At 47.8% G+C, this 12,640-nt stretch overlaps 1 protein-coding gene across 1 annotated transcript in view; it reads left to right on the forward strand.

Annotated features, from left to right (window-relative positions):
* LOC133123701 (mitogen-activated protein kinase kinase kinase kinase 4-like) overlaps positions 1-9,841 on the forward strand; it is a 61,409-nt gene extending 51,568 nt beyond the window's left edge. Inside the window, exons 23-31 of the mRNA XM_061234179.1 lie at positions 591-708; positions 1,235-1,405; positions 2,035-2,178; positions 2,488-2,622; positions 6,343-6,443; positions 6,823-6,972; positions 7,476-7,635; positions 8,206-8,345; positions 9,556-9,841. Of these exons, the coding sequence (XP_061090163.1) occupies positions 591-708; positions 1,235-1,405; positions 2,035-2,178; positions 2,488-2,622; positions 6,343-6,443; positions 6,823-6,972; positions 7,476-7,635; positions 8,206-8,345; positions 9,556-9,639 (1,203 nt within the window). The 3' untranslated portion in view covers positions 9,640-9,841. The remainder of the gene's footprint in view (positions 1-590; positions 709-1,234; positions 1,406-2,034; positions 2,179-2,487; positions 2,623-6,342; positions 6,444-6,822; positions 6,973-7,475; positions 7,636-8,205; positions 8,346-9,555) is intronic.
* The last annotated feature ends 2,799 nt before the right edge of the window (positions 9,842-12,640 follow it).

The raw sequence follows: 12,640 nt of genomic DNA on the forward strand, positions 1-12,640 counted from the left end.
AGTGGTCTCTGGTAGATGCAGGTTAGTGGTCTCTGGTAGATGCAGGTTAGTGGTCTCAGTGGTCTCTGGTAGACGCAGGTTAGTGGTCTCAGTGGTCTCTGGTAGATGCAGGTTAGTGGTCTCAGTGGTCTCTGGTAGATGCAGGTTAGTGGTCTCAGTGGTCTCTGGTAGATGCAGGTTAGTGGTCTCAGTGGTCTCTGGTAGATGCAGGTTAGTGGTCTCTGTGGTCTCTGGTAGATGCAGGTTAGTGGTCTCTGGTAGATGCAGGTTCGTGGTCTCAGTGGTCTCTGGTAGATGCAGGTTAGTGGTCTCAGTGGTCTCTGGTAGATGCAGGTTAGTGGTCTCAGTGGTCTCTGGTAGATGCAGGTTAGTGGTCTCTGGTAGATGCAGGTTAGTGGTCTCTGGTAGATGCAGGTTAGTGGTCTCTGGTAGATGCAGGTTAGTGGTCTCAGTGGTCTCTGGTAGATGCAGGTTAGTGGTCTCAGTGGTCTCTGGTAGATGCAGGTTAGTGGTCTCAGTGGTCTCTGGTAGACGCAGGTTAGTGGTCTCTGATAGAGATGGCCATGCTCAGCCTGGCTCCTGTGTTGCAGACGCAGTCTGCCAGTAACACGCTGCAGAAGCACAAGTCCTCCTCCTCCTTCACCCCCTTCATCGACCCACGCCTCCTGCAGATCTCCCCCTCCAGTGGCTCCTCCCTCAACTCTGTGGGTGAGTCACTGAGCCTCTTCATTGGCTTACGCCGGCTGCTTCTTTGGTTGTGATTCATTCTGTAACTACCATGGACCGCCCCCATTTGTGATTGGTTACACCTAGGGCTGGATATACCGCAGCTATAATTACGGAATGTAGTAAGGGCCACGCGTGTGGGGTTCAGCCAATCAACAGAGAGGTGTGCACTGCCCTGTGAACATGTGATGTGTATTTTTCTGTCACATGGAAGCTGCAATGCCTGCCAGCTGATTGGTTGTCTCATCAACACCCCGTACATAACAGCAGTTATGTTTTTTCCCTGGAACCATTTCCCTCGGGCTCCAGTCTGGATATAAATGGTAAATGTTTACGACTGCATCAGGTTTCATTAAAGAAAATAACGCAAAAAACAAAGGCAATATACCACATGGTGGTGTTGATCATTATTATATGGGATAATTTTCCTTGTATATCACCTTTTACCCTCTGTGATGTCACAGGCTCACTGCAGTGGGGGGACTCTTGACCTTTATATTCCGATCAGCAGGTTTTGGGAATGATGCCCGGCTACAGGAAGCACTGCGGCAGGACCCCTCCCGGAAAGGTTCTGTCGTCAATGTGAACCCCGTCAACACCCGACCCCAGAGTGACACTCCCGAGATCCGCAAATACAAGAAGAGATTCAACTCTGAGATCCTGTGTGCTGCACTGTGGGGTAGGTCACTGTGAGTTCCTGTGTGCTGCACTATGGGATAGGTCACTGAGTTCCTGTGTGCTGCACTGTGGGATAGGTCACTGAGTTCCTGTGTGCTGCACTGTGGGATAGGTCACTGAGTTCCTGTGTGCTGCACTGTGGGATAGGTCACTGTGAGTTCCTGTGTGCTGCACTGTGTGATAGGTCACTGTGAGTTCCTGTGTACTGCACTGTGTGATATGTCACTGTGAGTTCCTGTGTGCTGCACTGTGTGATAGGTCACTGTGAGTTCCTGTGTGCTGCACTGTGTGATAGGTCACTGTGAGTTCCTGTGTGCTGCACTGTGTGGTAGGTTACTGAGTTCCTGTGTGCTGCACTGTGTGATAGGTCACTGTGAGTTCCTGTGTGCTGCACTGTGGGATAGGTCACTGTGAGTTCCTGTGTGCTGCATTGTGGGATAGGTCACTGTGAGTTCCTGTGTGCTGCACTGTGTGATAGGTCACTGTGAGTTCCTGTGTGCTGCACTGTGGGGTCAGTGACCGTAGCCAGGCTCAGTCCCCACTAAGGGCCAATAAACGATTTTTGTGTTACCATGTGTAGATTTTCTCCAGGTGTTGTTACCTGTGCATAATCTCCTGTGTGTTGTTCAGGTGTGAACTTGCTGGTGGGCACGGAGAGCGGGCTGATGCTGCTGGACCGGAGCGGGCAGGGGAAGGTCTACCCCCTCATCAGCCGCCGCCGATTCCAGCAGATGGATGTGCTGGAGGGCCTCAACGTCCTGGTCACGATATCAGGTAGCATTCACCTGTTCTCTCTCACCTGGGGTTACCTGCCTGTTCTCTCTCACCTGGGGTTACCTGCCTGTTCTATCTCACTTGCAGTTATGCACTTGTTCTCTTTCACCTGTAGTTACTCACCTGGTCACTCTGTCACCTGGGGTTACACACCTGGGGCTACTGACCTGTTCTCTCTCAGCTGGGGCTACTGACCTGTTCTTTCTCAGCTGGGGTTACTCACCTGGTGGCTCGGTCACCTGGTCTGTTGCCTACTCTCTCTGTCGCCTGCTGTGGGATTCGTTACGTACTTCCTGTTTCCTGTACCAGGTAAGAAAAACAAGCTGAGGGTATACTACCTGTCCTGGCTGAGGAACAAGATTCTGCACAACGACCCCGAGGTGGAGAAGAAGCAGGGCTGGACCACCGTGGGAGATCTGGAGGGCTGTGTGCACTATAAAGTCGGTACGTCCCTCTGCAATCTGACACGGGGGTCGGTAGGCCCCTCTGTGCTCTGACACGGGGGTTGGTACGTCCCTCTGTGCTGACACAGGGGTTGGTACGCATTTTTTTTCCGTCAGGAGATGACGTATACGGCATTTATTACAATTTATGTCCGTGAGCATCTCAATATATTTTCAAAATATTTTATTATTATTCAGTATGCATTACATTAGATTACATTGATGGCATTTGGCAGACACTCTTATCCAGAGCGACGTACAACAAAGTGCATACCCATAACCAGGGATAAGTGCGCTGAAAGACCCTAGAGGGAAGTACAATTTCAACTGCTACCAACACAACAAAGATAAGGACCAGGGCATATTTGATCATATGATTTTTTTTTTTTTATCATAATACCGCAACATAGAAATGTATGAATAAACTGCTTACCTAGCCAAACAAAACTAGCAAAGGTATCATCCTAATACACAAGTAAATAACACAGGTAAAGACCACAGTTAAGGTTTACAGGGAGGTAGGGAGGGACAGGGAGAGGTGCAGCTTGAATAGGTGCGTCTTCAGTCTGCGCTTGAAGACGGCAAGAGAAGGGGGTGAGAAAGGGGCGGATTCTCCGGATGTTGTATAGGAGGAACCTGCAATGTCACCGCCGCAATGTTCTCGGAGAGTGACAGTCTGCTGTCCATCACCACGCCGAGGTTCCTTGCACTGGGTGATGGCAGTGTGGTATTCCCTAGGGAAATGGAGAGAGCCAGATGGGGAGAGGTAAGAGCAGTCTTGCCTGGGTTGAGCTTTAGATGGTGGTTGTCCATCCAGCTCTGGATATCACTCAGGCAAGCAGATACGGGCTGAAACCTGTGTGTCAGATGGTGGGAATGAGATGAAGAGTTGGGTATCGTCCGCATAGCAGTGGTAGGATAGACCATGAGCAGTGATAACAGGGCCAAGGGAACGAGTGTAAAGAGAAAAAAGAAGCGGGCCAAGGACTGAGCCCTGGGGAACTCCTGCTGCAAGGGCCGAGGTATCGATACCGTACCAGCCCAGACAACCTGGAAGGAGCAACCAGAGAGGTAGGACTCAATCCAGTCCAGGGCTGTGCCACAGATCCCCATTGCTGACAGGGAGGACAGGAGGATGGAGTGATCCACTGTGTCGAAGGCAGCAGAGAGATCTAGAATGAGGACAGAGGAGAGGGAGGCTGCTCGTGCAGCATGGAGTGACTCACTGACGGAGAGGAGCGCGGTCTCTGTCGAGAGGCCCGATCTGAAGCCAGACTGATGGGGGTTGTTCTTAGAAAAGAAAGAAGAAAGTTGACTAGAAGCAGCTCGTTCGATTTGTTTTGGATAGAAAAGGAAGAAGAGATAGTTGCGGTAGTTCTGGATGATGGAGGGATCCAGGGTAGGCTTTTTTAGTAACAGGGTGATGTGGGCCCTCTTGGAGGATGATAGAAAACAGCCAGAAGACAGGGAGGAGTTCACAAGGGAGGTGACAAATGGGAGAATGTCAGGTGTGATAGTCTGGAGGAGAGAAGAGGGGATAGGGTCAAGGGCACAGGTTGTAGTGCGGTGGGAGAGCAGGAGTTGAGAAACATCAGAGTCTGTAAGGGGGGAGAAAGTGGAAAAGGAAGGGATGGGCCTAGAGAGGGGGCGGGGCACAGAGAGGGGGCCTGTGGATGCCTGTGATCATAAGCAGCGAAGGAGGACTGAGGTGGAGGAGGACTGAGGTGGAGGAGGACTGAGGTGAAGGAGGACTGAGGTGGAGGAGGACTGAGGTGGAGGAGGACTGAGGTGGAGGAGGACTGAGGTGAAGGAGGACTGAGGTGGAGGAGGACTGAGGTGGAGGAGGACTGAGGTGGAGGAGGTGATGTGCTGAGGAGAGAGGAGAAAATAGAGAACAGTTTCCGGGGGTTAGAAGTAGAGTTGTGAATTTGTGTTTGATAGTATTTTACCTTGGCGGCAGTGACAGTTGAAGAGAATGCCACCAGGAGAGACTGGTAGGTTGTGATGTAATGACGTGTAAAATACAGTATTTTGATTACTAAATTTTACGACACTTTTTATGCTGGAAAATTTTTTTTCAATTGCTTGGACACAGTATACATAAACCAAAAATAAATTGATCACTGAACCAAATTACTTGTTCACAATGACTCAATTTAACTTTCAAAATGAACTACACATATTACAATTGAAAATACTGTCTTTTCATTCATTACAATGCATCTAACTACCAATGTATCCAACTATTCAAAATGATAAGTAACTGTAACATTACTCCTAAAGCATAGTTTTATGGAAACAGATTACTTGTAACAATAATAGTAATTTGTTTTGGTTGGATGTGAAATAGGTCAGCACAGGGGACATTTTGTGGTCTTTCTGAAAGTGGAGCCACATAAAAGGTGGCGTGCATAAATCTCTATGATATTTTTGCTCTCAAAAAATAATCAGGCCTAAACGATCCCATCAACTCTCTAGTTTATTTAGTAAGCGGCCGCTTCCCCGTGTTCTGTGTGGATCTGGCTCGTACGGGTCATATGGTTCTGACCTACTTACTGTTACATATTATTGTAGCCAAGTTTCTAGATATTAAACACTTTAGAAAATATTGTCTTTCCATCCATTACAGTGCATCTCACTACCAATGTATCCAACTACGAAAAATTGTGTGACATTACTCCTAAAGCATAGTTTTATGGAAACTGATTACTGTTACAATATTCCATGTTTAGATCGTGAATGTTTTAGGATAAAGAAGTCTATTGACACCAATTACTTTGGGACAGGATCGAGTTTACCACATTGTCATTGAATGTAATATTGCACCATCATTCTTTGTCACAGGGGTTTTCAACGTTTGAGCTGGTGGTCAAATGACTGATGATTGATTTTATATAGTGGTAAGAGCAGGAGTAAGGATGTGTATCCACCTGCAACAACATGGAGCAGTCAGATGATCCATGTTAGAATAGAGATCTATGGATATATAATTATATTATAATTATACAGATTGTTCACAGTATTCAGATTTTCTTTCTATGATTCCACTCTCTTCTACTGCTTCCACTATTCCCTTCATTTAGAACCATAAAAAGACCGTATTGAAACATGTATCAAGTATTTTTTCATGCTATAGTAAAGTATTGCAAAAACAACTCAACAGTGAATCTATAGGGTTATAGGTATCTTTTGTGTGGGTGATCTAAACAAATGTTCCTATAGTATTTCATGAAAAATGAGGAATTTGAACCAATGAGTTTGGAAGTACAAAATTCCACTCCCACTGTGAGCTTGTTTTAGCTATACTTCAAAAAGGTTACCTTTCAGAGACCAGGGTTATGCCTGTAGTCAAAAGGGTTCAAGAGTAGTAACCATTGTAACCATGTAAGAACTGCTCAGTGCTTGAAGTGGGCCATTTCCACACTTTGCTCTTTGGAGTGTTGGGCCTTTTTGCTTATGCACATCCAACCATGCTCTCTCTCCAATAACATATTGCTGTAGCTGGTTGTAGTGCCAGTCAATCAATCAATGAATCAAACTTCATTTGCATGGCACATTTGACATAAGTGAATGCAGTTCAAAGTGCTTTCCATGCAATGTGATTGAACAAAAGGTAAAACAATAAAGAAATGACAACTAATATTCACATCCTAACAAATTATAATAACACTAATGTCAGGTTTATAATGTGCCTCTGAAACGTATGTTACCCCCCCCCCAGTGAAATATGAGCGAATCAAGTTCCTGGTTCTGGCTTTGAAGAATTCGGTGGAAGTCTATGCATGGGCCCCAAAGCCATACCACAAGTTCATGGCCTTCAAGGTGAGTGCATCTAGCAGATTAGATACAGGTAGTGTACCGGTAGTGTTTAGGTAGCGTACTGTGTGGACAATGCATTTGTATTATCTCACAAAAATAGGGTAGGGTACGCTTCTCTTACATTTGATTTTTTGGAATTTGTAATAATTCGTTTTTCCCATATATACAATAAACAGATTTTTCTTCCCGTTTTAAATCTTCCACATGACCTGTCCACAGGTCAGAGCTTTGTGACGACTCTGAACACCAGTCTACACTTTTATCAAATGAAAGGACCAAAGTGAGAGTTTTTTTAATCGCTATGGAAACGAGCCCTGATGCAACTGATAGGAGTGAACAAAAAAGTATGAGTGAACTGATTGACCTTTGACCCCACCCGCAGTCATTCGGAGAGCTGGTGCACAAGCCCCTGCTGGTGGACCTCACAGTGGAAGAGGGGCAGAGGTTAAAGGTCATCTATGGGTCCTGCTCAGGCTTCCATGCTGTGGATGTGGACTCAGGCGCAGTGTACGACATCTATCTGCCCACCCACGTAAGCCCAGCCCACCTGTACGACATCTACCTGCCCACCCACATAAGCTCAGCCCACCTGTACGACATCTACCTGCCCGCCCACATAAGCTCAGCCCACCTGTACGACATCTACCTGCCCACCCACGTAAGCCCAGCCCACCTGTACGACATCTACCTGCCCACCCACATAAGCTCAGCCCACCTGTACGACATCTACCTGCCCGCCCACGTAAGCCCAGCCCACCTGTACGACATCTACCTGCCCACCCACGTAAGCCCAGCCCACCTGTACGACATCTACCTGCCCGCCCACATAAGCTCAGCCCACCTGTACGACATCTACCTGCCCGCCCATGTAAGCCCAGCCCACCTGAGGCGGTGTTATGAGTGAGGCAGGGACCTCATCCACTGCTCTGGTTCTTCAGTCCAGCGCTATAGCAGCACAGCTGTATTAAACAGGCTTTAGTGTTTATATAAAAATCGAAAACCCCTCCTGTCTCCCCCGCACCCCTCGTCTCTCAGATCCAGATGAGTATCCAGTCTCATGCGATCATCATCCTGCCCAACACGGACGGCATCGAGCTGCTGGTGTGCTATGAGGACGAGGGCGTCTACGTCAACACCTACGGGCGCATCACCAAGGATGTGGTGCTGCAGTGGGGGGAGATGCCCACCTCCGTGGGTATGTTTGGGGGTAACCCCTGGGGCACCCCGCCCTGTCGGGTCCCGTCATTTCCACCACATGCTCCTGTGAGGACACCTGTGGGCTTGTGCCCCAAAGAGAGTGGTGCATTGGAGACACTAGTGGGCTTGTGCCTAACTCTAACCCAAAGAGAGTGGTGCATTGGAGACACTCGTGGGCTTGTGCCTAACTCTAACCCAAAGAGAGTGGTGCATTGGAGACACTCGTGGGCTTGTGCCTAACTCTAACCCAAAGAGAGTGGTGCATTGGAGACACTAGTGGGCTTGTGCCTAACTCTAACCCAAAGAGAGTGGTGCATTGGAGACACTAGTGGGCTTGTGCCTAACTCTAACCCAAAGAGAGTGGTGCATTGGAGACACTAGTGGGCTTGTGCCTAACTCTAACCCAAAGAGAGTGGTGCATTGGAGACACTCGTGGGCTTGTGCCTAACTCTAACCCAAAGAGAGTGGTGCATTGGAGACACTAGTGGGCTTGTGCCTAACTCTAACCCAGAGAGAGTGGTGCATTGGAGACACTAGTCTAACACTGGCCCCCTGTTGCCCCCTGCAGCCTACATCAGGTCCAACCAGATAATGGGCTGGGGGGAGAAGGCCATTGAGATCCGCTCTGTAGAGACGGGCCACCTGGATGGGGTCTTCATGCACAAGAGAGCCCAGAGACTCAAGTTCCTGTGTGAGAGGAATGACAAGGTGAGTCCTAGTGCCAGTAAATACAGACAACGCAGACAACACACACACATAAACTCACACGTAACGCACATAAACACACTTGCACAATTAAACACACATGAATGCTAGTATGCACTCACAATGCACTTGCACATGTAAACGCACTTACACATGTTGACGTGCTTACACACTCAAACACTTCCACACGTAAACATATGTGAATTCAGGTTTGCACTCACCATGCACACAAGTGTGCACACACACAAACACACACACTTGCACATCACAAGATACACTCTCATACTTACAGTCCATGCTAAATTGCATACTCACATATCTGTGCGTGTGTGCGTGTGTGCGTGTGTGCGCATGTGTGCGCATGTGTGTGCGTGTGTGCGTGTGTGTGGCGTGTGTGTGTGTGTGTATGGTGTGTTGTGTGTGTGTGTGTGTGTGTGTGTGTGTGTGTGTGTGTGTGTGTGTGTGTATGGTGTGTTGTGTGTGTGTGTATATTGTGTGTTGTGTGTGCGTGTGTGCGGTGTGTGTGTATGGTGTGTTGTGTGTGTGTGTGTGTGTGTGGTGTGTGTGTGTGTGTGTGTGTGGTGTGTGTGTGTGTGTGTGTGCGCGTATGGTGTGCGTGTGTGCGTGTGTGCGTGTGTGCGTGTGTGCGTGTGTGTGTGCGTGCGTGCGTGCGTGCGTGCGTGCGTGCGTGCGTGTGTGCGTGCGTGTGTGCGTGTGTGCGTGTGTGCGTGTGTGCGTGTGTGCGTGTGTGCGTGTGTGTGTATGGTGTGTTGTGTGTGTTGTGTGTGTTGTGTGCGTTGTGTGCGTTGTGTGCGTGTGTGCGTGTGTGCGTGTGTGTGTGTGTGTGTGTGTGTGTGTGTGTGTGTGTGTGTGTGTGTGTGTGTGTGTGTGGTGTGTGTGGTGTGTATGGTGTGTATGGTGTGTATGGTGTGTATGGTGTGTTGTGTGTGTTGTGTGTGTTGTGTGTGTTGTGTGTGTTGTGTGCGTGTGTGCGTATTGTGTGTGTGTGTGTGTGTATGGTGCGTGTGTGCGTGTGCGTGTGTGCGTATTGTGTGTGTGTGTGTGTGTGTGTGTGTGTGTGTATGGTGTGTTGTGTGTGTGTGTGTGTGTATGGTGCGTGTGTGCGTGTGTGCGTGTGTGCGTATTGTGTGTGCGTGTGTGTGTGTGTGTGTGTGTATATGGTGTGCACGTGCGTGTGCTCGTGTCTCTGCAGGTGTTCTTTGCCTCGGTGCGGTCTGGCGGGTCCAGCCAGGTGTACTTCATGACTCTGGGACGGAGCTCCTTGCTCAGCTGGTAGGAGCTGCTGAGAGCCTGACGACCTTTAACCCAACGACCTTTAACCTTACTGACGCTCTGCACCATGGGCCGCACCACATTGAGTCAACAACAGACTGCAAATTGAAATTCATAAATTAAACAAAAATAAACAATGAAAAAACAATGGCCCTAGTGTTGATGAGACTGTGGACGTTGAGTGTCACACCGATGACGTCGGCAGGCGGGCCAGTGGCATGCTGCACTTTCCTGTGACTGCCGCCCCCACTCTGACTGAGGGGGGGCTCTGCAGTGAGGGGGGGGGGGGGGGGGTAGAGGACTGTGGAGGGGAAGGAGGAGATGCAGGAGAATATGATGAAAGTATGATGAGATGAAAGAAGATGACGGACAGAAGTTTGGGGTCAAAGTGTCATTCGGCAGGTTTTATAGCCCGGTGGGCTTCTGTTGTAATTGAACTCTGTTCTTGGATTGTGTCTGTTTTTTTTTTTTTTTTTATCCCTACCCCTCCTCACACTTTATGTTGAATATCACATGAGTGTACATTTCTCTGTTTAAATTCTCACCTAAAACTAAAAATGATGAAGAAGAAAGAAGTTCTTGCTTTTAGTCTAAATATCTTTAGTCTTTCTTCTTTAGACATAACATTTTTGTCACTTTACTGGACTCCCCAGGACCCCAGACTCGATTTCCCCCCTCTCCCCCAAACCCCCAAAAAACCCCATATCTCAAAATGAGGGTACCTCCTGCCCATTCCCCAATGCATGCCTTGTTACCCTTAAATTCTCCTGCTCATGCTAGTAAAGACAGGAGCTGAACTGTGACTGTCCTCGTCTGAACGATGCCGATGACAGATGGAAACGTTTCAGTGGACAGCGGGTGCTTGAAGAATAACACACAAGGGAATGATGCTTCTTGACTCAGATTAACGTATCCTGTTAAAATGGTTTAACTACGCGACCAATGTTACTCATTGTTCACATCTTTTCTTTTCTCTTCTTGGTTCCTTTTATAGTTTTGTTTACTGAAAACTAACTAAATTCATCCAAAAAGTATAAGTGAAACACCTGCTTCGCATGGTTACTGGCCTGGCCCTGTCCATCACAGACAGCTTGTCCAATCAGCCATGCCAAAGAGGAGAATGGGGAGGAGTCTCATGTAAACAAAAAGGAAAAAGAAAACATACTTGGCACAGTCAGCTTCGCGGTCAGCAGGTCAGCATGAACATGTTTTTCTTGTCCTAGATGCATTTCAGTCAGAATTAAATAAAGCGGCCTAATGATTTAAATCATTTAAAGGAAGCAGAATGAGATGGAAAGGCGTGGCTTCTCTGGAGAGTGCTCTGCATGTGCTCATTCTTATCACTTATTTTCTCCCTTTCCTTGCTCATGACCTGGAAAAAGATGGAGGTCTTTAAGTTCATTCCATCTGGTTAAATGTTCCTTCTAGCAGCTAGAAGTGGGAGTTCCTAACTTTCCTTTGAGCAAGAAAATAGGAGCGCATCCTTTGTGGAAGTATGTAAATGATGGGCCTGTGGGTCCACCTCTCCCCATCTGCCATGTCTGTAACTGACCTGTGGATCCACCTCTCCCCATCTGCCACGTCTGTAACTGACCTGTGGATCCACCTCTCCCCATCTGCCACGTCTGTAACTGACCTGTGGATCCACCTCTCCCCATCTGCCACGTCTGTAACTGACCTGTGGATCCACCTCTCCCCATCTGCCACGTCTGTAACTGACCTGTGGATCCACCTCTCCCCATCTGCCACGTCTGTAACTGACCTGTGGATCCAACTCTCCCCATCTGCCACGTCTGTAACTGACCTGTGGATCCACCTCTCCCCATCTGCCATGTCTGTAACTGACCTGTGGATCCACCTCTCCCCATCTGCCACGTCTGTAACTGACCTGTGGATCCACCTCTCCTCATCTGCCACGTCTGTAACTGACCTGTGGATCCACCTCTCCCCATCTGCCACGTCTGTAACTGACCTGTGGATCCACCTCTCCCCATCTGCCACGTCTGTAACTGACCTGTGGATCCACCTCTCCCCATCTGCCACGTCTGTAACTGATGTGGCTTCGAAATGACGTGCGAAGGAGCAGGACATTCCATTTGCCTTTTCTCGATTCCCCATCTTCTCTTCTGTCTTGCCTCCTTTTCTAGCCTCTCCCAACGGGCTAGGAGCAGGAAAAGGAAGTGGAAAAAATAAGTGAATGGAGCCCTGTGTCACTCAGAACCATGTAGTATTTCCTGCTTTTCATTGTGTGCGTGTGTGTGAATGTCTGTGTGTGTCGTGTATATGCGTGTGTGCATGCGTGCGTGCGTGTATATATATATATATATATATATGTGCGTGCGTGTGTGTGTGTGCGTGCTTGTCAGTGGCAGTTGGATCTAAACCTGGAATACAGATCTTGCTGTCGAGGCTGTTCATGGAAAACATGGCTGCTTTTTTCCTGCAGTCTGTGGAAAGTCCTTGCTGTAACCAGTGCTGCAAAACCACAACATTAACATGAGTAATCTGCTTTATGGACATATTTTAGCATCATTTTTTTGTTTTTAGTTAATAAGCTTAAAAGGATGGTTGAGATGGTGTGATTTTATTTAACCCCCAAAATAATACATACAATTGCAGAGTTGTAATTATAATGCACACCTCGTGTGTACAGAAGCAGTGCTTTTGCATCATATTTATCAATCAAGTCTTTTTTGTTCCCTCCACTTTTATTTTGTTTTATTGAGCTTGTTGTCAGTGTCCCAGGCTGATGGGGTTTTAGTGACTGTAGTAATAAGGTTTATTATTATTTCCACCACCTCCGCTCCTTGCGCTTGCAGTGTTGTGCTGCAGAGTGCAGATCTGGTCACCTGACATGTTTTCAGCCATGCTATATTAACCTTTGTCCTCTCTGTGCATCATGGGAATTGTATTTTCCTGAAGGTTGTTTTTTTTATTGTTGTTCATTTGTTTTCTTGGAATAAACTTAAAGTAATATACAGGACTGTTGATCTGTTTTCTCTGGT

This window comes from Conger conger, chromosome 3 (genome assembly GCF_963514075.1).
Source record: "Conger conger chromosome 3, fConCon1.1, whole genome shotgun sequence".
Classification (NCBI taxonomy): domain Eukaryota; kingdom Metazoa; phylum Chordata; class Actinopteri; order Anguilliformes; family Congridae; genus Conger; species Conger conger.